The sequence below is a fragment of the Clarias gariepinus genome, chromosome 15 (assembly GCF_024256425.1).
Source record: "Clarias gariepinus isolate MV-2021 ecotype Netherlands chromosome 15, CGAR_prim_01v2, whole genome shotgun sequence".
NCBI lineage: Eukaryota > Metazoa > Chordata > Actinopteri > Siluriformes > Clariidae > Clarias > Clarias gariepinus.
In genome coordinates, this window is record NC_071114.1 from 28,514,151 (window position 1) to 28,537,476 (window position 23,326).

General features: G+C 37.1%; 1 protein-coding gene across 1 annotated transcript; it reads left to right on the forward strand.

Annotated features, from left to right (window-relative positions):
- Positions 1 to 1,557: 1,557 nt before the first annotated feature.
- LOC128542733 (polycystic kidney disease protein 1-like 2) lies at positions 1,558 to 21,907 on the forward strand. The gene is given in 35 exon segments (XM_053512705.1): positions 1,558 to 1,864; positions 1,867 to 1,896; positions 3,776 to 3,928; positions 4,099 to 4,287; positions 5,853 to 5,963; positions 6,778 to 6,810; positions 7,459 to 7,569; positions 7,646 to 7,846; positions 7,935 to 8,062; positions 8,216 to 8,353; positions 8,480 to 8,620; positions 8,709 to 8,855; positions 8,957 to 9,075; positions 9,745 to 9,862; positions 10,092 to 10,223; positions 10,928 to 11,153; positions 11,234 to 11,424; positions 11,709 to 11,939; positions 12,050 to 12,151; positions 12,259 to 12,437; positions 13,950 to 14,096; positions 14,325 to 14,524; positions 14,653 to 14,879; positions 14,965 to 15,549; positions 15,645 to 15,747; positions 18,282 to 18,422; positions 18,504 to 18,689; positions 18,793 to 19,123; positions 19,658 to 19,791; positions 19,877 to 19,998; positions 20,083 to 20,243; positions 20,326 to 20,536; positions 21,227 to 21,328; positions 21,421 to 21,552; positions 21,725 to 21,907. Coding segments are annotated over 35 exon segments (5,853 nt in total). The 3' UTR covers positions 21,809 to 21,907.
- The last annotated feature ends 1,419 nt before the right edge of the window (positions 21,908 to 23,326 follow it).

Sequence of the window (23,326 nt, forward strand, 5' to 3'; positions counted from 1 at the left end):
AAACAAATCAGTCACACCAGGTTATGAATTTGTAACACAATATGCCGCCATGAACCATGGCAGCGTATTGTTTTACCAATGGTTTGTTTGGTGACTGTGGTCCCAACTTCCTATAGATCATTCACAAGCTCCTCCCATGTAGTTCTGGGCTGATCCCTCACTTTTCTCATGATTATCCATAATCATTTTATATTTCTTCCATTTGCGAATAATTGCCCCCACAGTTGTTCCATTCTCGCCAAGCTTCTTGCTGATAGCCCAGCTCTTTGGTCTTGCCCATGCTGGTGAGCTTTGAATGGAAGAAGCACCTTTTTATATTAATCTGTGTACCACATGGGCACAGAACCAGTCTGTGAGCCGGAATTATTGTTGGTTGGTAGAGGATTAAATACCTATATTACTCACTGTAATTTAACTAAATGTATAACATTTATATACTTGAATATTCTGTCTCTATTATTTGGACCCTTGATTTCTTTGTAAGAGTGCCGATCCAGTTGCCTACGTGCTACCAGTACTTGGGATCTAATCTAAGTGGTTCAACTTTCAAAATCTACAGGGATCACAAGTACTGGTAGCATGTAGGCAACTGGATCTGCACACGGGTATACAGTATATCACGGTATAAACACAAAAGAGGCTTCAGAACAACTCTCCTGGAGTGACCCAGCCAGAGTCTGTACCTGAACCCAACAGAGCATCCCTGAAGAGACCTGAAAATGGCTGTGCCCATCCATCCTGGTTGAGGTTGAATGATTCTGCCAAAGGGGGGAGGAGTGCCACCTTGTAGCGTCATTTCCAAGCAGAATTGACCTGCCATTGCTGCCAAAGGTGCCCAAGTACTAAATGTTATAAGGATGTCTTTATTTATTAATTTTTTAAATAAATTACCAAACCAAACAACAACTTTTTTCTTCCTCATTGTGGGGTATTGTGTGTAGAATGATGGGGAAAAAAGGTTTGAATCCATTTTATATGGATGTATGAAATTGTCTGTATTGGCTGTATATACTGTAACAGGCAAATCAAGTTAACATGATTAACTTGATAATTGTGATAAATAAGATCATTGGCATGTTCAGAAAAATAATAGACATTATCAAAAATATCCCATATTTTGTTAAATTTAACAACAATTAAATCCAATTTTTAATAAATACATAAATAAATAAATTCTGTAAATATGCATTTGAAACAAATGTGAAATAAATGTAAAATTTATATACACAGAGCTCAATCAGAATGTACAGGTGAAGTATATTTTGTAAAAAAAACAAACAAAAAAAAAAAACATTGTCAGCAACAGCAGTATTTACCTATTAACTTTTTTTTTTTAATTTGTGACTATGCATGCTTTTGCTTCTGACTGTATTATCACTGCCTGGTACACAAACGATTCAGGAACACTATGTTCTTCCATTAGACATAAAGTCCTTTGTTGGCGATGAAATAACCATTAGTGGGCTTAGACAATCTTTTATGTTGACGTCACCATTGCATTATAAAACGGCAAAAACAGCCCACTGCCAACTTTCGTGTCCTGGTGATGAGTAGAAGATGGAGAGACATCCTCTGTCTGCTCTACTTCTTGTATTTGTCCTCAGTGTCCCCACAGTCTGTGGTAATGAGTACACAGAGATGCTGTCATGTCCAGAGAACCAAAAGGCCTTTAATGTCTCTTGTTACGAGTTTGTGACCCTTCAGATGAGCTTCGTACATGGTCAGGCCAGTTGTGAAAACAGTGGTGGACATCTCGCCTTCATCCACAATGAAGAAACACAGCAGTTTCTACAGAAACATCTGCAGCCGGAAAACAACTGGTGGATCGGGTTAGCCTCTACATCCTTCAGCCTCAGCTCTAAGGGTGAGATATGGTGTTCATAATTCTAGACAAAAGTCCTAGTCTATTTGTAGTGCAATTTGCACCAAATTTATTTGTCCTGATAGAGTAACTAACTCATTTTGCATGCATATTATCACCCTGTCATATTTCATCATGCAACATAAACTCATGTAAATTTTCTTCTCAGAGCAGTTATGTTCAAATAATGGAATCAAAGCTATATAAAATGTAAATTCAAGCATGTGTAATGATATCCTATCTGGTGACACTCAAAACTCCTACGGCATTTGGACCTTACAGCATCTTCGGTACCCTTGACCATCTTGCACCTGGCTCAACGTGTAGGCATTCAGGGCACAGCCCTAAAATGGTTCCAATCGTACTTAGCCAACAGAAAGTTTTCAGTTATGATTGGCAATCTTTCCTCTTCTTGTGCCTCTCTCTCCTGTGGGGTCCACAGGGTTCTATTCTTGGCCCTCTCCCCATGTCGCTGTATATGCTCCCTCTAAGGTCAACATTTAAGCAGTACAAACTTTTTTTCACTGTAACGCAGATGATATACAAATTTATATGCCTATAGAGCCAAAGGGGGAAAATGCACTTCAGCCACTGTTTGTTTAAAAGCCATTAAACTCTCATTTACAAAACTATCTTCATCTGAATGAAAAAAAAAACTGATTGCATTTTGTTTGGAACCATGGCCATGAGAGGAAGTTTTAACTGAGACATTGAGGATCTTACTCTGTACCTGAATCCATCTATTAGCAATCTATGAGTTATATTCAACAGCAGCTTGAAATTCGATAAACAGGTTAATTCTGTAGTTAAAGCAAGCTTTTCCCAATGTCGCCTGCTGGCCAAAGTTAAGCCTTTTCTATTATTTATATTATTAAATATACTTTTATTAATTCCAGGTTGGATTATTGTAATGCACTGTCTGTTGGTGTTAATCAGTCCTCTCCTCTCTCCCATGTGTGCCTTTAATTAGTACAAAATGCTGCTGCTCATCTCTTAACCAATACTGTACTTCTAAATGGACACACATAACTTCCATTATTCCCTCTATTCTCTCCATTTGGTATATTGTAAAATCGATTTTAAATTATTGATGTTTGTTTTTAAAGCCTTACATGGCCTGGCCCCATCTTATTTAACAGACCTTTTAATACATCATAACCCTGGCAGAGCACTCCGATCATCTGCCAATTTTTGGAAGTGCCAAGATCCAGATGCAAACAGTTTGGCGATTAGGTAATTGCGGTAGCGGCTCCCAAACTATATAATTTGCCACTACTACCGATCTGGCCTCTTTTAAATTCAAATTGAAAACGCATTTATTTATGCTAATAATTCATAGTAGTTTCATTTAGTCATAATACCATTCTCTTAAAGGTCTGTTTTAAAAAAAATTTTTTTTTTTTAAATCCTATGTTGATCTATATTTTCAATTCTGATTGAGCTATATTCTTAATGTTGTTTTATGCTTTCTGTTTTATTGTCTATCCATATTTATTTCATAATTTTCTTAATTTCTTACATTTACATGTTTATTTTATTTTAACAGCGTATGTTTTTTTTTCATTGTTTGTCTTGATTATTTGTTCTGTAAAGCACTTTGGTCAACTTGTAGTTGTTAATAAGTGTTATATAAATAAATGATTGATTGATTGATTGATTGTATATATTCAAATGTGCAAACATTTATCAAATGGTTGTGGTACAAAATGCAACACATATGAGAGAAAAAGCAAACAAGAATTAATAAACATGCCAAAGTAAACATAATGTCCAAAAGTAATCCTTAACTAGTTATGGTACATTTTGCACTGTACCATGTATTCATGTTAAGTTTGTACCTTATTTATGGAGTTTTAAAGAATAAACTTCTAAAAATATTTCATAAATGAAAATGAAAAAATGCTGTATTTATAGACCCGTTGTTCTGGCTGGATGGATCTGAAGTGAGTTATTCTAACTATCTCGAGTCAGACATGCCTGGCACTGGCTGTGGCTACATCTCCGAAGATTTTCACTGGGGAGCAACCAATAACTGCAGCCAAGAGTTCTTCTTTATCTGCGAGTTTGGTTAGTATTTAATTACATCACCACAAGTCTAATTGTATTTGAACTTTATTCACAGCCCTCCTTAGACCAGACCACAAACCACATTTACTGCTTTTCTCTATGTAGATTATCATCCAAATCAACTGTCTGTTTGTGTTGAGAGTTTATTTGCATTTTATGCACTGTTTCAGAGTCAGGACAGAGTCTAGCATGTTTGGACAACCATGCCTTGCTGAAATGTGACTCTGGTCAGGTCATAGAGATTGATGAGAGCTTCTACGGCAGGAATACGATGCACTACTGCAGAGCCGATAGTTCCCTCTTGCACACATCTGTTCAGGACAGGTGCAGCTGGGATGATGTGGGGAGTTTAGTATCAGGTTTGTCCATTTCATCCATTTTACAACTTTTAATGAACACTATGAAGAAGAAGGGTACCAAATTGTATTCTTGTTATATAGGTAGTACTATTAAGGGTAAACATGCTGTTCCTATTTTAGCTGGAAATGTGAAAGTAGTAGATCTTCATTCAAAAGCATAGTTTTCAGTGACAAGAAAGATTGCAGTTTAGTACTTTTATTATTTTGGGGAAATATTTTGTTATGTCTGTATTTCTTTCTCAAGACATACTGTATACTTAAGCAATATCACATTAAAGGGAGTGTAGTTGTGCTGGATATCAGCATGGCTATAATAAGGTTATACTGTAGGCACAAAGCCACAGTCTGACTAATAAAGATCACAGTTGTGTTGATATCCAGCTAATAACTTATAAGTTCCTCTTTACAGTATATTTCCACTTAATCCACTTTGGAATATTGGCAACATTAAGGGTATTGAATCTTAAATAGTTTAAAATGGAAAGCTAATGTGCTAGATTGTACAATCCTTTGTTCCACACACCAAGTAGTGCCCTTGATTAGGAATTAATAAATAAAGTTTTGGGGATTCACTCTAGAAACTAGTCAGAAACTAATCCTGAATAAAAGAACCAGAACAGTTCAGATACAGTTCAGACTGACTTAGAAGCAATTATTAAGGGCGACAAAGTGTTAAATGACAAAGTTATTAAATGTGTTTTCTTACTGAAACTGCTCCTATGACTGGTTTTAAATGGGTTTTGGCGAACAGCTTATTATATAGTGTAATTAACAATTAAAAATAACAAAATCTATGACGTTGAGTGATCATATAGGTTAAAATCCCTGTGCTGTCACCATATTGTGGTGGAAGACATGTTAAGAAGTTAGAATGCTGAATAGAATATACATATGGACAGTATACAGTATATACTTATATCTTATAGTACAATACCTATATACAGAATAGATATAGGTGAAATATGCTTTAGTGTTTGGGAATATGCTAAATTATGTGCTGTGCAAAGATTCATAGGGGTAAGGCAGCGCAAAACAAGAGACAGTGCAGTAGTTCTTGAATCGTGATCAGCCAGACAGGAAAAAAGTGACAGATGTTGAATTGTTTTGGAGGTCATGCATATTTAGTCATGAATTACACTCTGTGTATAAATCAAATACAGCTGGAGTATACAAATATAAAGAGTTATCATTGCTCATCAGGGCAGATGTCTTACAGCAAAAAAGTGAGACAAAAATACATTCACTACCTCAACATTGCTAATGGGCCACAAAATGCCTATTAATTTTGAGAGCATGGGTGAATTGAAAGCATTAAATATTTACCTGTAATGTTTGTTTAAAAACCATTAATGTCTTTGTCCGAGCAAGCGGTGATGCATGATGCATTATCTTTTAATGGAGTACGCATAGTGGATATAATTCCCTATTATATCAAATACCGAAAGCTTCTGATGTGTAATCTTGGGAGTGACATGGTGGACATTCTGGTTGATACAATATTCAAATTTCTTTAACATCAACTTTTACTGGACTGTACTGTACTGTAAAGTCTGTTTAATTCACAGATTTATGCCATGGCCTGCAAGTATGCAAGGTTCCTGCAAATACACCAACTTTTGGAGAGACTTGCCCACAACTGGGAAGTTACCTGTGTGTAAAATACCACTGCAAAGATGGTTAGAGTCATACTTACTTCTTATTATATACATAGGAATGTATAAAATTAGAATTGTTAAACTTTATGTTTTACCTTTTTTTTATTTGACAGCTTGCTGTAGGTCCTTTATGTTATTTGGAACTTTTTTGAAAGTAATGGTGGAAATGCATAAATTCTGTACTTGATTAAAAGTAGATACACCCCAGGTATATTATGTCGATAAGTACTCACCTGAAAGTTTACTTAAGTGTCAAAATTACTGAACTTGTATTAGCTCACAGTAGCCTTTGTCATAGTAAATCTCCTTCTCCCTCTCTCTTATACGGGTGTGCTTCTTGATTATAAATATGTAGTTCATCCACTTCTGATTTCAAATACCTGCTACATTGTCAAATCTCGCAATTATGCATAATAGGGTGCTGACTATCCATGCTTCAAATACTACACACCACCGAAATGTAGTGAAGTAAAAGGTACAGATATTTGCTGTAGGATGTAGTGGAGTGGAAGTAAAAATAAATCCTCTAATAAAACTACTTATTTCTTAAGTACTGTCTAAAACAACATCAGTAAAAATATGTTGCTATTCCAATGTTTTAATTAGCTTTTTGTATAGTACTGTATATATATATACTGTATATATAGTACTGCATATTTTGCATAAAATGCTTTGCAGCATTTAGTTTCTTCAATACAGTATGTGCACAAATACTTAGTACTTGTTTATCGAAACCTTTTTCTTTTGCATCAATTAAAGATAATTTAACATTACTTTGTTTTAAAAACTTTTTTGTTGCACTGATTATTATTATTATTATTGATTTTTTTTGTAGAACCCCATTCATCATCAAGAAATGGAACCAGAAGTTCTCCCCGGGTAGACAATTAACCAAACAATTGATTGATATTGATATTATATGCCTCATCACAATGCAAAAATACTGTAGTTGCCCATTTTCTAACTTTTTATGTTCACAGGTAAAAAGGTCAAAATGGTGCACATGTAAAGATCTACCGAAGAACAATAATGTTAACGTTGCTATCAAGTAAGACATTGGCCTATTTTTTGTTGACCCTCTTTTTACATATATTTTTTTACTTTCATGATGTACTGTCTATTTATTTATTTCCTCCTCTCGTTCATTTATTTTTCATTTCCCATGGATGAAGAAGTAGTACCTGTATATTTGAAGATGCATTAACTATTGCGTTTCTTTTGTTGTTGTGGTTTTACTTCATTTTAAATGCAATATTGTCATTTTATTTCCTTTTTTCAGATGTTTGACAAATTGTAATTCAACAGATGTCAATACGGATATTTCGCTACAATCAACCCCTGGGGATTTAACAAATGTTGAGTGGTTTTACCGAAAGTCCAAAGGTCCAGTAAGTGTTTAACTACAATAAAAAACCCTAATTACTCTATTATATTCACAGTGAAATTATTCCTGGCATTCCTAAAATAGGATGGCTAAATATACTTTTTTTTTTTAAGGTAAAAATTTCATGCACAGGCGGTAAAAATTCAATGGAACTGAGTCGAATGCTTGGAAATGGTTCCTCTTATAATGTTTCAAGTGAAATACTGAAAACTGTTAAATCTGGCATCAATATCGTAGCAAAAGGTATAAATGTTACTACAAGTTATATTTCGTTTGTTTTTTGTTGCTATTACAACAATTTCTTTTTTCTTTCGTGCAGGTTATAAAAATAATGATATTGGCTATAATTGCCAATATTTTACATTTCGAAAGAACCCTAACCCTAATTTAAATCTTTCGACGCCCGAGTGTGAAATTTCCCCTGTGACGGGGGATATCTTCACTCCTTTCAATGTCAACTGCACCGTAAACACAACTTTTTGCTCTGGGGACTGCTCATTCTACCTGACAACCTCCAAAGGTAAGAATAGACATTTTATTAATATTACAAACTGTTATAATTCTCGTTAGTATGACAGGTCATTTATTTACTTTTTTTTAATTTACAGGTAAATATGTCTATCAGGGCAATCAGAACAACATGCCTAACCTATTTCTTCCTCCGGGGAACATTAAGCTAACAGTCACTGTTAAGAATAATGCGCGTCAGACAACCAGCACTACACTCGATGTTCAGGTCGGTCACACCCCTTGTTTTTAGTACTAATATGATGCTGGTTTTGTAGCAAATGTTGCTCTTTGACCTTTTCTTAAAATCTATTTAGCATTATAGGAAATGTTTAGAAATACACCATGCTTTTAAAGTTTTATTTGTACGTTATCATTCTAGGTCACAGACAGCACCAATTTTTCACGAGTTGTATCGCTGCAGAAAGAAGGAGTGATTTCAGTCCCCATGTTGGCGCAGTTGTTTGAGACCATTTCGAAAAACTTGAACAGCAATTTAAGTGACGATGATAAAAAGAAGGTAGCAAGATATTCCACATTTACACATTTCAATTAATCAAGAAGCATTCCAATGGTCTGCTTTCTGTTTATATTGTGACATTCTGTTGTCAGCACTTTACCTCACTTCTATTATTTCTTTCTGCAGCTGTTGGAGAGCATGTCTACATCGTTGCTTGATGCGATGACCCATGACAATACGCACTATCTTCCAGATGAGATAACAGTCTTAGCTTCCTCAGTTCTAAGCTTTGTCACGCATGAAAATCTGCTGACGCCCAACATTACGGTACTCGTGTTAGTGTTAATTATGTGATTACACAGTTATGCTTAGTATTTCTGACCTGTTTTTTTTTTTTTTATTTATTCATCCGCAGGCAGCAGCATGCTCTCTTCTTGATAAAATTAGTAAGGACCTAATTTCTTCATCTGATGGAAATAGCAATGAAACGTCCAGTTCAGCGTTGCCTATTGTTTTAACATCCAGTATTCTTCTCAAACATTCTGCTGCCGATGACCAACAGGTACCAAAAGCAAACTACCCACCTAAACATAAAACTGAAAAGAATTGAAACATTATGGATGGGATACACAGCAATTCTGGATGATGTTTCTTTCTTTTCAGACTTCTGAAACATTACTCAGGATAATGGACCAAGTACAGAGCGCCCTGCTCACTAATAAATCGATAAACATGGATCCGATATTACTCAGCTCTCCACTGATTAATCTCTATGTGAACAGGTACTGTGTGAGGGTGTTATGAGCAATATTAAAGCTGTGCTCTGCAACGAACTGGTCTTCCATTCAGGGTGTATTCCCACCTCATGTTCACAGGACAGGCTCTAGTTTCACTGCTCCCCTTATTATAATAAAGAACAAAGTATCATCTTGCCTCATCGTCTATATCGCTTCATCCTGTATACAGGGTTGCGAGGGGCCTGGAGCCTATCCCAGGAGACTTAGGTCATGAGGCAGGGTACACTCTGGACAGGGTGACAATCCATCGCATGACACACACATACACACACTTATTCACACACTGTGGGCAATTTGGGGACGCCAATTAGCCTAATCCGTATGTCTTTGGACTGTGGGAGGAAACCAGGGTGCCTGGAGGAAACCCACCAAGCATAGGGAGAACATGCAAACTCCATGCACACAGAGGCGGGAATCGAACCTGGAGGTGCAAGGCGACAGTGATGATGTTTATAACAATTATGTTATACATAGACAATAAGAGGCTAACACGAATTACAAGGACGAATCGCATAGGTTGCCATTTACACATTCATACCAAAGGCAAAAGTGTGATTAAATGTTAAATATGAAGATTGGTAAATAGATCTGGATAGATTTTTTAAGTTTGGTTTACACTGTACTTTGGGGGTTACTTTTTTTTTTCACTTCTAGGCTGACACCAGATTATCTCTTTGAGTACCCAATCAGTACTGAGAACATTTCAGTTGCCTTCACACTTCCATCTTCAGTTTCTTCTCTGGTTCTATCAAATGAGCCAGTGAATTTGCGTGTAAGTTTTCCTTCATTCGCTATTCTTGAACCATTCTTTTCATATCCTGTGGTTATATAAAGCTGTCTCTTTATGCGTAAAAAAAAAAAGTAGCAAACACATTTACAAAAAAACAACAATTTCCACTCAGTGAAGTTTAAAGATACATGACATTTGGATTCAGATTTGTTTATTAACTTCCCTTTTTTAATGCAAAAACATATTATTTATGTCCTTTATATGATCACAGATGATGAGCTTTGGGATAAACCCTTACGCTTGGAACAAAGAAGTGGACATTAGTGGAACAGTGGGGAGTCTCTCTCTCTCCAGTGATGATGGTTCTGTTATCCCAGTGGAAAATCTCAATGAGGAAATCGAGGTATACATTTTTTAGATAGATAAGTTTTCTGTCTTGAACATTAAACTCCTCATAGTCTCAGTCTTTCCCTCAGTTTGTTTGGTTTCCTCCTATGTGCTTAAACATGTGACTGAATAGTGGACCGGTGACTATAAATTTCTCCCAGATGTGCATACCTATCATTCTACATCGCAGCAGTCTTCACTATCTGGTGCTGGTGAAGTCTTGGGTCCTCAGCAGCACAAACAGCTCAGCTATCATCCATGGCTTCTGGTTGCAATGCATAGTGATGTTTTGTAGTGGGAAACATAGTGGAATTTATGGAGCACTGACTTGAGATTTGCATTCTTAAAATCTCTGGCATTTAACTAAATGGGGGCATTCTGAACGCTGAGCCATGTATCCTAAAACAACAACAACAACAAAAACCCCAGCAATTTCTAGAATCACCCTGAGTAGTCTGTTGTAGTTGGAGAGGAAAATAGCCAGCCAGCTAGGGTGTGCTTTAGCCTAAGGGTGTGCAGAACCCCATCCACCTGCCATGCACTTCCTGTGCAGAGCTCACACAGCTACTTTAGCAGATTAATGTGCAGGTTAGTTATCATGTTGGTTTGTATGGCACCCTGACCAGGGTACTTGTACTTGTACTTGTACTGAAGGTGAATGAATAAATTCATGTTGTCATTTATGAAATAGAGTTTATAAATGTTTCTTCCTGTTTTTAGATTCTCTTACCAAGACTAGATGTTGTGGATTCAAACCAAACATTTCTGAACCTGACAAGTTACAGCACTATGGCCATCAATGTGACTGCTCCAAACACCTCTCTGGTGCTGAAACTGGAGCCTTCAGATGAAACACCTTTGATGTTACATCTGGGCTTTCAGTACTATCCAAATGACACCAAGTATGTTGCCAAGATCCAATTCCCTCAAGCAGGAGACTCACAAGGTGCACTGTTCTACCATTCTTATAACATGATGAATGATGAAAAAGTCACGAAGAAGATTTATATTTATTTTTCTCCACAGTAGGCAAGTACACATGGGTTTTGACCCCCAAAGATGTGGCATTAGAAGTGGGGATTTATTATCTTCTAGTAAGGCCTATTGTCCCAGCAGGTGTAAACTCCACGAATGTAACAGTGTTCATTACATCGATTGCTGCTAACTGCAAGTACTGGAATGAGTCCAATAACAGATGGAGTGAACATGGCTGTAGGGTGAGTTACAATAATTTTTTGACACAATCTCGCTTTTACAGCCTGGGCTAGAAAGAAATCAGCCCTAGCCTGGCTAATCACTTCTTCACACCATTCTGTGTGTATTTTCCCATGAGACTTAGTGGTGCTGTTGAACTCATTTTTACAAAAATCTAAAATCTTATGTGTAGCTTTGCTATCACATTTACTCCAGTTAGTAGGTACTGTAATATGCTTTGGCAAACCAAGCTCTTTGTTTAGTTTTTATCAGTGTGCTCATGAGTTATGTCATTAAAATTTTTTAGGTTGGCCCTCTCACCACATCTCTGTTCACTCAGTGCTTGTGCACTCACTTGACATCTTTTGGGAGCTCGTTCTTTGTCATGCCGAACACGGTTGATGTGTCTCGTACTGCTGAGCTTTTTTCCACGTTTGCCAACAACCCTGTGGTTGTGTGTTTTGTTGGTGCTTTATTCCTGGCCTACATTATAACAATGATATGGGCTCGCAAGAAAGACCTGCAGGACAAAATAAAGGTAAAATAGTTCAGTGTATATATTTTTTGATGGTATATTTCATAAACTGTAAATTATAAAAAAATAAAATAAAAATAAAATAAAAATTACACCATGACATAATTTTCAAGGTGAGAATCACCGTGTTGGAGGATAACGACCCATTGGCTGAATATCGTTATTTGGTGGCTGTTACTACGGGACATCGCCATGGAGCTGCCACAACGTCTAATGTCAGTAGTCCCATGTTTCCGTGTTTCCGTACAGTAGCACTTATTACTGTATGTACCATTCTGTTACAAATGTACATAATATTTGAGTTGTTTTTATGCACCTCCAGGTTACGCTGACACTTAAAGGCACTGTTTGGGAGAGTAAGCCTCATCATCTGACTGATCCAGAAAAACCTGTGTTCACTAGAGGAGCAGTGGACATATTTTTGCTCACCACTCCTTTCTCTCTTGGAGATCTGCAGAGCATCAGGATGTGGCATGACAACTCTGGGGAGCATCCTGATTGGTAAAGTGTCAGGATTTGTATTGAGCATTCTGTAAAAAAATGTGTACACTGCTAGAAATGTTCTGTTGTAAGAACCCACCAAAGAACTGCCACTGGAGACTAATAAAGATATAAATGTTGATACATTTTAAATTCTTAAAGTCAAGTTCAAAAGTCAAAATATGAGTCCCTGTGAATAAGCAGTTACAGTAGAATCACTAATATGAGTGCAGCAGCTATTAAAACCCAGAGCATTTTAGCCATTTTTTGTTTTGCTGTTTTTTAAATAAACATATATACAGGTACAGTGAAACCTCAGATTACAAGTATCGCGGTTTGCGAGTGTTTCGCAAGACGAGCAAATATTTTTTATCAATTTTGACTCGGAAAACGAGTACCGAGTTGGTTTACGAGTACCGAGTATCATGTATCACGCATGCGCTTCTTGTTTTGACGCCGAGCATCACGTGATCACAACTGTGCCAACAGTTTTTCTCTCCCTTGTGCTGCGGAATTGAATCGTCTTCCCTGCTGGGTCTTAGTGCACGTTTCTTACTGGTATAATCAACATCTGTGCACGCGTGTTTTCTATGACACTGTTACCACGTGTGTGTAAAACATATTTTATTTTGTGTTTGTACGTGCCTTTGTACAGTGCACAGATACTGTTTCTTATGACACACGTGTGTAAAGCAAATGAAAGTCTCATTAGAGGTAAAAAATTAATTTTCTCTCTCAGCCTCCCTTATGTGTGCGCGCGTGTAATTTAACACCGTGCCCGTTCACTCACTCTCTCTCTCGGGACGGGAGGGGCTTCACACACACACACTAAAAAAAATTAAATCAGATTTACGAGTGTTTTAAAATACGAGCCTGCTTCCGGAACGGATTATGCCCGTAATTCAAGGTTCCACTGTACAGTAGGGCCCAGCACTGTGCAGTATACAGTGACATATACCTTTTTTTTTTTTTTTAGCACAACCTAGGCAACATGATAAACTGAATTTTATTTGCTTTTAACCACTTGTACAAAAATCACTGAGCAAAAATTTAAGAAAATTGTCTCATAGGCAAAGATATAGCACAAATACACATGCTGTTTTTTTGTTTTAATGACCATAAAAATAAATAATATGCTTATTTCGAGAGTTCTTCATTTTTGCGGCGTCATTTAGTAAAGTGGTAAAATTTATATGTAAAAAAAAAGATAAAAGCAAAAATTTGATGTCAAAGGCCTTCCCGTTAACATACATGCAAGGCTTCCATATTAGCACATATATTTTTTATTGTCATTGACCTATGCTGTTTTGCCGGCATAGAAATGTACTGCTTGAGTTTTTATAACTAAATACGGTAATAAATACGTGATTTGAAATATAGCCAAAACTTCTGTCACAGCTACTGTTAAAACACATTCTGTCTAATCAGAACTAAAACTGTTTTTCAATAAACACAAGTTGCATTTTGTTACTTGCAGATGATGAGCTACTGTGTAGACAAAGTTATAGTCAGTAAACTGTTTCTTTTTATTAGGTATGTGAATAAGGTGATGGTACAGGATCTAGAGACTGGAGAGATGTGGCATTTCTTGTGCAACTCATGGCTGGCCATTGATAACGGGGATTGCACTCTGGACAAGGTGTTTACAGTAGCATCTGAGACAGACTTAAAAGGTTTCAAGTAAGTAGCATAATGTTTTTCAAAGACAATTTCTAACCACACCATGCAGTAGCTGTGTGGTGCAGTGGGTAGGATTGCTGCCTAACTCTGGCTTTGATCTGGTTGTTTGGGTTCAATGTATGGTTCCTCTGGGTTTTCTACTTTCTACTTTACAGTTTTAAAATAATTGCACATGAATTATTCATACAAGGTATGAATAAATATCTTGTGTCCCCCGCCGCCCTACAGCAATCTATTTTTCACGAAGACAGTGAAAGACTTGTGCGATGGCCACATCTGGTACTCTGTTGTAAACCGACCTGCGAGCAGTAATTTCACTCGAGTTCAGCGACTCTCTTGCTGTTTCTCCCTGCTGCTCTGTACCATGTTAACCAGCATCATGTTCTGGGGGATTCCCAAAAACCCCTCTGAGCAAGACATGGAATTAGGTACTGATATGTAATGTTATTACTTTTTTAATAAGTAAAAAACCAAAAGCAATATTTGACCATATGTAAGTAGTAAATATATATTTTGTAGTAAATATATTTTAAAGCATCTGTTTCTTTAACTAAAGGTACTATTAAGTTCAACTTGCAACAACTGATGATCGGGATCCAGAGTTCCATTATTATGTTTCCTGTCAATGTCTTGATTGTAACCATATTCAGAAGCACCCGGCCTCGTAAAAAGAAAGAAGTATCAATAATTCAGCAGTCTAAATCAGGATCTTCTAAGCAGGCGAAAAAAATTGCAGAAAGATGGCGCATTCAGACAGACATTACCGTTGAGATTGTTGTCAAAGTAAGTCTTCAAATGATGGTCTTAGCTGTTTATTGATATTAGTGCTTAAAATCTAATAAATGTCCATGTCAATTTAATTTTCCAGGAATTAAAGAAAATAGTTTGTGTCCTGGCTAAAGCAGTGAAGTGTCCCATTCCAAGTGCAGCAGAGGAATCTGAAACAACGGACATCAACACTTTATTGTTGGTACTGGAAGACATCATTCGGCAGCAGAATTTCAATCTTGACAAATTTAATGTAAAAGATATGGAAGATGAGAATTTATACAAGCTTTATCTGCCATATCTGTATAATCATCTCTGGAATTTTGAAAAAGAGCTGAGGCTGCTGGATCCATCACAATTCCCTAAGTCAGAAGGCTATATTCAGGCTGTGCTTCAGCTTCAAAGTATGAAACTGTTGCTAGAGCCTTATCTTTACTCCAAGCCTATGAGCAACAAGGCCCATATGACCGGGCCTGAAGAAGAGCAAAAGAAAAAGTGGTATCAGAAAGGCTTACCCTGGTGGTTTGTGATTGTGGGTTGGATTCTCATTGCAGCCACTAGTGGCGTGTCGGCATACTTCACCATGATGTATGGGCTGACATACGGAAAAGAACGCTCCATCAGCTGGCTTATTTCTATCTCAGTGTCGTTCTTTCAGAGTTTGTTTGTCACCCAGCCTCTTAAAGTACGAATGACTTGTTTGTTATGAACAAACATAAAATGATTTTCTGCATGTTATCTGTTTCATTATTTATATTGTAATCCATATCCATATAACAGGTACTTGGATTGGCAGTCTTCTTTGCTCTAGTGGTGAAAAGTGTTGAAAATCAGGATGAGAATATGTTCCACCTCTTGAAGGATATGACACTTACCTACTCAGGTACCTGCAGACCTTTTTCAGCCAGAAATTTTGGTGGTCAATTAAATTAAAAGTACAGTAAAAAGTGAAACAGAGAACACATGGTGACCAAAAGAGATGCACAACAAAATTAAAAAACTTAGAGCGTAAATAAAATAATGAATTAAAACCAAACCAAAACACAAGACTGTGAAGCAACGAATTGGGATACAGTAGATGTACATTTCAAAATAGAAAATCAACACCAAAATCCAAAGTCTTCAACAGAGCACCTTCCAAAAGAACCCCCCCCCCCCCACCCCCCCCCCACCACCCCCTGGCCACATCTGATGAAGTGGAAATGGATGGACCAGATGACCCCCAAAAATCTATTGCTGGCTACTTCAACATGTAGGCTGTGATACAGGGCCTGGTGGCTGGTGGGGGGGTTGGCAAGGGGACTATGGTGAAAGCACAGGACCAGAACCTGACCCACAGACCAGGGCATGATCATGGGGACAGAAACAGACATGGGGTCAAGACTTGACTCAGGCACTGGGCCAGAAAAAGGCCAAGGACTGAAACTTGAAACGATGGATCAAGGTCCCTTGGCAAAAGCATAGTGCCAGCACAATGTCCTCAAAGCCAGGTTTGCACCATCTCAGCCTTGCCCAACAGTGCTCTCTGACACAGAGGATGTACTTTTGCCTCCACCACCTGGCTTCTAGGACTTCATACTCACTCCACCTCCAGGTTTGGAGAACATGGTCTCTGCAGTGCACCCTTACTATAGCTTCAAGAGCATCTTGTTTTTTTCAGAGTGTCATGCCAGTGGCACAAGTCATCCTTATTGATGTCATGCACGTTCCATCATGTTTGTGTCACAGTCCATCCTGCTGGATGTGGGGAGATGCTATGCTACCACCTCCTCCTGATTTCGAAACCACGTTCCCCCTAGCTGCCAGGTTATGGTGGCACCCCAAAGGCACACAAGGTTCAATTCAATTCAATTTTATTTTATTTGTATAGCGTTTACACAATTAAAAGAATTATTTAAGTCTATATGGAATGTCTATGAATCAAAATGGTCGGATAGTCCCTGGTGAGCAAGCCGAGGGCAACAGTGGCAAGGAAAAACTCCCTGAAATGGTAATAGAAAGATACCTTGAAAGGAACCGGACTCAACAGGAAACCCATCCTCATCTGGGTGAAACAGAAAGCAGGAATTGATCTGCATTTATACAGTGTGTTAGGTGGCAGCCAGTTCAGCTATAACAGTTGATGTTAATTGATGTTAATATGGAGTCCAGGTAGTTACTGTATTGGAGTTAGATTTATAGGAAATTCAAAGTGGTGTGTCTAATTCCATGCACAGTGTTTTGCTACAGTCCAAGCCCAGCCTCCAGGCCCTGTATCACACAAGGTTGTCCCAGACATCCAATAAACACTCCTGAGTAACACTTTTTGATGTCAGCATTGTCTTGTGGAAGGTGCTGAGTGATCTTGAACTAAGTACTATATGGTATTGGACACTATTTGTTTAAACTTTTATTTTGACAAATGGTTTAATACTATTGTTTGTTTTTTTTTAAATCCATTTGTAGTTAAATAAATTCATGGTCTGCATGTGCATTCCAGGGACAATCTCATTCTTATCTAGACACATTTTTCTCACACACATCCAAAAAAATCTTTTAAAATTTCTTTTTCATTTTTGTAAAGCTGCTTTGCAACAATGACCATTGTTAAAAGCGCTATATAAATAAAATATATATGTTAAAAAAAATATATGTTAAACAATATTTCAAAAACAACTCTAAAACATTTATTGCTATAATTTATTTTTATGAGCACCACTGATTTAATGTTATCCCATTGTTATTTTATTAGGATATATATATATATATACACTACCGTTCAAAAGTTTTAGAACACTTGCAGATTTCATAGTTTTTGTTTAGTGATTTATTATTATAAAACTATAAAATAACACATATGGGATTAGGTAATTACATAACAACAACAAAAACAACAGTTAGTTGTTATTTTAAGACACAGAGGTCAGCCTTTCTGTAGTAGTTCTTGCAAGAACAGTATTGTCAGGTGCATTTTTAAAATCCGTCAAGCACCATAATGAAACTGTCTCATGAAGACCATCCCAGGAGGGTGAGACCAAAACCTACCTCTGCCACAGACGAGAAGTTCATTTAGAGTCATCAGCCTGAAAAATGACCAATTAACAACCAGCACCTCAGATTAGAGGCGTTATGAAGTCTTTACAGAGCAGAAGTAGCAGAAACATCTCACCATTAACTGTTCAAAGGAGATTAATGCATTTTTTGGACGCCTTCAGCATTCCTTTACAATGTAGAAAGAAATAAAAAGCAGGAACAATCATGGAGTTAGAAAGTGTTCTAAAACTTTTGAACGGTAGTGTATATATATATATATATATATATATATATATATATAGATCTGATGGTGTGATTTTGGTGTCAATCTTTTAACAAAGCATTTTCCTACTCAACCTTCTCTCTCTCTCTCTCTTCTAATAAAAACTATACTCTTGTCTACAGAGGATCCTGATGATATACGCATTTCCAGAAGGGACAGCACATGCAGGTTCTACCAGCCTCCTCCTCCTGCTGACATTGAGAAAATGAAGGAAAATTATATAAAAAATCTAAAAGCTGTTGCCTTAATCAAGGAGATTATCAGTAAGTCAAGATGACAATTAGATTAGATTTATTTACAAAGAGAAAGAACAGGCTTTTTAAATATGTTTGTTTTCTACACAGTTTATTTTGCATTTCTGTGCGTACTACTCCTGACTACATATGGTCAGCGCGATCCGAACGCTTATTATCTCACTCGGCACATTCAGCAAAGTTTCAGCACTGGGATCACTGACAGCATGAGCCCTGGGAATGTGTTTAACTGGGCAAATGATGTCCTCATCAGCAACCTCTTTGGACAACGTCCAGGTTTTGTTTCAAGCTTATTATTAAACATGCCTGTTACATTGGGCTTAATTAAAGCCATAACGATCTGATAAAATATTTAACCATTCAATTTCTACATTCTCAGGGTTCATCACAGATGGAAACTCAAAGCTTGTGGGAAGTGCCCGTCTCAGGCAGGTTCGAGTGCTTAAGGACTCGTGCAGAATTTCCAAAGCCATGCAACAAGGTGTTTATGATTGTAATGCAGCATACTCTTGGGCTTTAGAGGATATGGGGTCCTACGGTCCAAACTGGAACCATTCAAAAGATGTAAATATACCTACGACCCTTCTTATCCCCTGGCAATATCAAACCCAGTCCAAACTCAGGGGGCATCCAATCTGGGGCACGATGGCTTTTTACAGAGGTGGAGGATTTGTACTGGACCTGGGTCTTGACCCACAACAAGCAAGCAGGTGAAAATTTTCTCACTTTGGTCAATAATAAGAAACAATTATTCAGAGTTTAATTGCTCAAACCTGAAACCATGAGTTAAAATTTAAAGCATGAAAAATTTATAACTTGGAGTATACATCGATCAGTTCTTATTTTATTTGTAGTAGGATAACCAGACTTCACAGGAATTTTGCAGGTTTTATTAATATTAGCAATAACCCTCAACTGTAGGCTTAAGTTGTACTCCAAGAATAATGTCTCTTGTGTCACTACTAGGAGCATCATGAATTCCAGTTTCCCATGGGATGCACGAAAATATTATTGCAAGTTAGAGAATTCCCATTGCTGTGTAAAATTTGAGTAAAGATGCAAATGTTATTTTAGTGTTTGTAATTAGATTACAACCTTACTCTGTGGTGATCCAAGAGAGTCACAAGTGCAGAACGTTTTAGATAAAGCTTCTCTCCATGTGATATAAAAAACAGTGCAATTGAAGTAATTAAAATTTTCTTTCTTTTAAAAAAAAATAAATTATATGAACTCTCTCTTTACAGCATGCTACAGTATCTGTTTAACAAAACTTGGCTGGACGTATACACACGGGCAATTTTTGTTGAGTTCACGGTATACAATGCCAATGTCAACCTCTTCTGTATTGTCACCCTGATGCTAGAAACCACTGCACTGGGTAAGAATACTTATCTACTATAATATTTAAAACACAGAGAGTTTATTTAAAAATAGCATATCTACATGCTCTGTGTGTTTGTTAGGAGCGTTCCAGTACAGCAGTGAGCTGCATATTCTACGTCTTTATCAGACCACAGATGGCATTAATATAGTGGCCTCTGAAGTCATTTATTTCCTTTTCATTCTTTATTATATGTTTTTGCAGGTACGTTCCCTTTATTATTTAATTTATCTGTAAAAACAAAAATGTCCAATACTAAACTAAATCAATGTATGATTGCATTAACAGATCAAAAGAATCAAGCATCAGAAATTGCAGTACTTTAGAAGCAAGTTTAACCTTTTGGAACTCTCCATCATTCTTTTAAGTTTGGCTGCACTGGGTGCAATCATCAACAGGACAATTCAGGGAAATAAAGATCTGCAGTATTTTCAGGAGCACAGAGACCAGTGAGTGGACATTACAAATTTCCATCTGAAACTTTCACATGTACTGCATTTTAAGCAGTTCCTCGTTGTTTTTTTGCACTAGCTTCCCAAGCTTCTGTGACACAGCCTCCGCTGACTCATCCCTCGGGTACATTTTGGCTTTCCTCATTCTGCTGGGTACCGTCAAAATGTGGCACCTGATGCGGCTCAACTCCAAAATGAACTTAATTATCAGCACGCTGCAACGAGCTTGGAACGACCTCACCAGCCTAATTGTTGTCTTAATCATTATGCTCCTGGCCTACTCCCTTGTGGTGAGGATCCAAAAAAACATAATCACATACTTAAAAAAAAAAAATGTCCCGATAAGTTGCTGTCTCATGTATTTGGGGCTCCTGATTTGATTGCGATTTTGTATGTGTCTATATGAGTTCTGTTTGTGTTGTAACCTGTAAAAGACATGTTATTAAGTTAATGATTTGAAATATATTCCATTTTATCAAACATCACCTATCATAAGATTCCAAATATAAAATTATTAAATGTATTTATGCCTTTTTTTATTACACAACAACAGAACATAGTTATGAGAGTAAAAACTACCTTTATTTTTCTATATAATTTCTTTCCACACTTTTGCACTTAATCCATCATTTAACTAGTGCGTAGGTAGGTGCAATTAGGTTAGAACGTTTTCTCAGTATTGCCTGCCTTACATCAAAAATGCTGGCATCCCAGGAACTTCTTTAATGGCCCAAACATGTAGAAATGGCTTTCAATACCTGAAAGGGTATTAGGTGGATTAGTTACTCCAAAGTGTCCTCTAGGTGTAAATGTGTGTATGTGTGTAGCTGTATTGCCAGCTCACACCAAGTACTTCCAGGATAGGCTCAAATCCACCATCACCAAAAACAAGGTGCCAAAGATAAATGTGTGTCTAAAAATAATATTATGGTAAATAGGCGTAAAAGTACACTAATTAATACAGTTATTTTTTTTCTTAGAGCAATTTGCTGTTTGGTTGGATTCTGTACACATACAGGACTGTTCAAGATTCCATGTTAGCGATTATTGCCTTACAGCTTGGCATATTCAATTATGAAGAGGTAGGTGATGATTTCTTCTTCTTCAAAAAAAAAAAGTCTGACCAGACATTGACCAATCCCACAGTTAATTTGTCATTGTGTTATGTCTGTAGGTCCTGGATATAAACCCAGTGCTTGGTGCTTTTCTCATTCTCTCTTGCGTCATTTTAATGACATTTGTGGTGCTAAACTTTTTCATCTCAGTGGTTCTTGAGGCGTTCAGTCAAAGGCGAAAGCATTACAAGGTATTATGCAACATATTACACTTAGAAAAACACATTATGAGGAACTGGTACCAAACATTAGAGTAATAAATGATTTAAATGCTAATACAATAAAGTAAGTCATAAAAGCTTTAATACATACCAGCTTTAATAAAACTGACTAATTTAGCAATCCTATATCTCTCACCACCAGCCATCTGAAGAGGAAGAGATAGCAGACCTGATGACAAGAAAGATCTGCAAGATGTTTGGCATCCCAGTTAAGAAGAAATGCTAAAGAAAGCCAAACATACCCGCATCCTTGCACTTTGTTATACAGTATGTTTACAATTAAGCTGTTCAGTTTGTGTAGCTGTCAAATATGAACAGACTGTTGGATGGGTGAATCTTTGTTTTTTTAATGTTCCTTAAAAATGCTTTTAATAAGACCACAACTAGAAAAAATTAAGTCTATCATGATATTAAATTCCTTAAATACAACTCTTTTCAACATTATGCACATTTCTGTATGAATGTAATCAGGAAAATACTGTATATATAAAATTTTAATTAAATTTGTTTGAGCATTGTAGTTTTTAGCACAAATATTAAATTGGTATAAATAAGGATATCAAACCATGGCTCTTTAAAAGGCTGAGACTCGGTTTAGCATCCTCTACTTAGAAACATCCCCTTGAGGGAAGTCCTGACCAAGCTCCTATACATAAATAAATATAGGTTAAGCTACAACTTTTAAAAAATATATTATTCGTGGGATATATTGTTAGACCACAAGAGGTCACCATGGACCATGCTATGTTACTGTACCTACTGTCACTGAATATATACCTATACCTTTCAAAGAATAAAGAAAGTGTTTTGGAACCCAGCTGCTCAAACAGCATTCATGACTTACGGATTAAGATCCTACAATTTTGCTTAAAGTAGATGATTTAGTCCCAAAGTGGCTTTGTCCCAAAGGTTCAGTGAACAACCCAAACTTCACCCAGTAGAAATCCCAAAGAAACATTCCACTACTAAGCAAAATTGGAAACCAAGAATTACTAGGCCATCAAACTGATATTAGAAGTGAAGTGTCATGGCATGCGCCTGTAACGGGGGTGAACCCAAATCTTATATCGTTCCTCGCTCACTAGCTAGGCAGCCTCCCCTTCTGCAGGGTAGGGCTGTGGGAATGGGCATCAGCCGGTGAGTAATCTACATTAATGGAAACCGCGGGCTTCTCCCCACGCTAAAAAACACAGCAGGGAGTGTAGCTCGTGGTATGTTGAGCTGCTGAGAATCTACTGAGCTGAGTGTGTGACGGACTCACTAAAACGTAGAAAAGTGGCATGCAAGGTTTGGGGTTAGGATTAGGGGGATCTCCAAAGCCAGTATTGTGTTAGTTCAGTGTACACGTTGTATCTTCAATAGGTTGCTCTGTGTTATACACTTTTGTTTCAAGGCTGACGCTAGGCATTTCATTATTATTTATGTTTATCTACCTGCATCTTCTCTCAGGGAGAATGAATAGTTCTTTGTAAGCTGGAATGTTAAGGGTTTAAACCATCCGGTCAAGAGAAGGAGGGTGCTCTCACACCTTAAACAACTTAACACTGCAATCGCATTTTTACAAGAAACTCACATTCGCAGTTCTGATAATTCGGGGAGGGCAGCACTACCACTCGACCTTTCAGGCCAAAACTAGGGGTGTCTCAATTCTCATTAATCCATTAAAGTATTTCTGACATATGGCGCTTCCTTAATCCAAAAAAGAGAGAATACTCCTTTTTCTCACATGTTTATCATACTTTCT